This window comes from Otolemur garnettii, unplaced genomic scaffold, assembly GCF_000181295.1.
Source record: "Otolemur garnettii isolate 467f Iridium unplaced genomic scaffold, OtoGar3 scaffold00364, whole genome shotgun sequence".
Classification (NCBI taxonomy): Eukaryota; Metazoa; Chordata; class Mammalia; order Primates; family Galagidae; genus Otolemur; species Otolemur garnettii.
In genome coordinates this window covers 130,967-133,853 of record NW_003852759.1, presented here as the reverse complement: position 1 = coordinate 133,853, position 2,887 = coordinate 130,967, and the positions used below count along the sequence as shown (strand labels likewise).

General features: G+C 42.5%; 1 protein-coding gene across 1 annotated transcript; it reads left to right on the top strand.

Annotated features, from left to right (window-relative positions):
* The first annotated feature begins 2,134 nt into the window (after positions 1-2,134).
* LOC111722776 (NADH dehydrogenase [ubiquinone] 1 alpha subcomplex subunit 1-like) lies at positions 2,135-2,517 on the top strand. Its single transcript, XM_023509111.1, has one exon. The coding sequence runs from the start codon at positions 2,168-2,170 to the stop codon at positions 2,357-2,359; it is 192 nt and encodes a 63-aa protein (XP_023364879.1). The 5' UTR covers positions 2,135-2,167; the 3' UTR covers positions 2,360-2,517.
* The last annotated feature ends 370 nt before the right edge of the window (positions 2,518-2,887 follow it).

The window sequence follows — 2,887 nt, the reverse complement described above, 5'->3', positions numbered from 1 at the left end:
CTTGGTAGAGTGCCATGGCCTCACAGTTCACATAAACCTCCAACTCTCGGGCTTAAGCTATTCTCTTGCCTTAGCCTCCCAAGTAGCCGGGATGTGCCTGCCACAACACTCGGCCATTTTTTTGTTGTAGTTGCCATTGTTGTTTGGCAGGCCTGGGCTGGGTTCAAACCCTTCAGCCCTAACCCCTGAGCTATAGGCGCCGAGCCACTTTTGTATGTTTTGATACTGAGATATTATAGGCACTGTAGTGACATACAGTGCCTATAGACATACAGTGCCTATATTATAGACATGTAGTGACATACAGACAGACATATAGACTTTGTTTCCCAGCTTTAAATACTTTAAAAAATATTTTGTATTTAGATTATTAATTTTTAAATTAATTTTATTATTAATTTTTTTTTGTGGAGACAGTTTCACTTTATAGCTTACGGTAGAGTGCCGTAGTGTTGCACAGCTCACAGCAACCTCCAACTCCTGGGCTTAGGGAATTCCCTTGCCTCAGCCTCCTGAGTAGTTGGCACTATAGGTGCCCACCACAACGCCCAGCTAGTTTTTTGTTGCAGTGTGGCTGGGGCTGGGTTTGAACCCACCACCCTCGGTATATGGGGCCAGCGCCCTACTCACTGAACCACAGGCGCTGCCCGTAAATAGTTTTAATTATTGTTTTTAGACTTATAAATTTTATTAATAAAAATCTTTTTTTGCAGTTTTTGGCCGGGGCTGGGTTTGAACTGGCCACCTCTGGCATATGGGGCCGGTGCCCTACCCCTTTGAGCCACAGGCATCCTACCCCAGATTTTATTAAGAAAAAACAAATCTAAGTATTTTAAACAGACTTGTTATTTTAAATAATGTAATATTATTATAATTCTTTAAGGATCCATTGAAAGGCCATTTTTCTGTAGAATTAAGATGACATATACATTGGCCTGGCCATGTTATAATAAAATTGTTACTGTCTTTTAGTTATAGGTGGGTACCTATATTGAGATTAGTTAGATAAAATATGTCCCAATGGGCTCATCGCCTGTAGCTCAAGCAGCTAAGGCTCTAGCTACATACACCAGAGCTGGCAGGTTCAAATCCAGCCCGGGCCTGCCAAACAACAATGACAACTACAACCAAAAAATAGCCAGGCATTGTGGTGGGCGCCTGCAGTCCCAGCTACTTGGGAGGCTGAGGCAAGAGAATTGCTGTACATAGTTACCATTCAATAAAAAAAAAAAGAGAGAATTGCTTAAGCCCAGGAGTTGGAGGTTGCTATGAGTTGTGATGCCACTGCACTATACCCAGGGCGACAGCTGGAGGCTCTGTCTCAAAAAAAAAAAAAAAAAAAAAAAAAAAAGTCCTATGGACTATTTTTTGAGTTTGAAGCTTGAGTTTTTGTAACATACACCAGATATAGAAACACTGAATTCTTTGAGAATAAAATTAGAATTAATGAGAATTAAAGTTTTCACTACACAACCAAAATGAAGCAGGTGGACCAAAGTGATTGGGGACAATGGATGTGTGAAAGCAGAATTCCAAAAGTCCCAGGAGAAATCTAGCAGCACTGCTAGGAGTGTTAGAGCACTGCACTCTGAGCCCCGCCTGTTCAGGTGACCACTAGGCTTCTGCAGCACTTACATAGCATTTACCAGAACAGTTTAGAATTTAGGGGAAGGAACCTTTAATTGTGAGAAATCAGGTGCCTCAAGGTGTGAAATACTGAGTTTTGGGGAAACACCTTTTTCCAAACTTTATCATACTTTTGTCCTTAGCTTAATTACAGCTGCACAGTTAACAGTTATAACAAAGGGTAGAAAGAGTTAATGGTTCTACTTCTCAAGAAACCAGGATGCTATTACCTGTTACATAGTTGTTTTCAAGGTTATTTTAGCTCAGTGTAGAATTCCTTTTGATCTTTGGAGGAGGATCTTTTTGCAGCTGCCTGCTGCTTTCTTTTGCAGTTTTCAGGGGTAATCACTGATTTATGTTAAGAAATTTATTTTTGAAAGTGTTAACAGGCAAGCTGTGCCTGTGGCTTAATGGTTAGGGCTCTGGCCCCATATACTGAAGGTGGCGGGTTCAAACCTGACCCCAGCCAAACTGCAACAAAAACTGGGTGTTATGAAGGGCACCTGTAGAGTGGAATATTGGCCGCAGTAACCGTGTCGAGATGTGGTTCGAGATTCTCCCTGGACTTGCTGCCATGGGCATTTGTTTGGTCATCCCCGGAGTGGTGACTGTGTATATCAACAGGTTCGCCAACAGTGGCAAGGAAAAAAGAGTTGCTTATTATGTGCAACAATGGCACTTGATGGAAAGAGATAGGTTCATCTCTGGAGTTAATCGCTACTATGTGTCGTAGGGTTTGGAGAACATTGATTAAGGAAGCATATTCCTGATGGATGAAAAAATAACTCAGTAATGGTCATCTACCCCTACTAGAAGGTCATACAGCGTCTTATGTAGCATGCAGTATGTTATATAGTGCTTAATAAAAATAAAATGAGAAAAAAAAAAAAAGAAGGGCACCTGTAGTCCCAGCTGCTTGGGAGGCAGAGGCAGGAGATGGAAGTTGGTGTGAGCTGTGATGCCTCAGCTCTCTACAGAGCTTGAGGCTCTGTCTCAAAAAAAAAAAAAAAGAATTTTAGAGGGCCCATGGGCTATATAATGAGAATGTAACTTTTCTCCCACTTTCTCCCAAGTGGTGGCATTAACAGTGCCTTCCATGGGGAAACCAAGGGCAAACTTCCTGAACAAAGTGCAAAAAGTGTTCTAACAGCAACCTGAGGCTCGGCGCCTATAGCTCAACCGGCTAAGGCGCCAGCCACGTACACCTAAGGTGGCGGGTTCGAATCCCCAGCCCGGACCCGCCAAACAACAATGACGGCTG

Bases quoted from the DNA above. Each gene is read 5' to 3' on its own strand.
- LOC111722776 (XM_023509111.1), top strand. From the start codon at position 2,168: ATGTGGTTCGAGATTCTCCCTGGACTTGCTGCCATGGGCATTTGTTTG.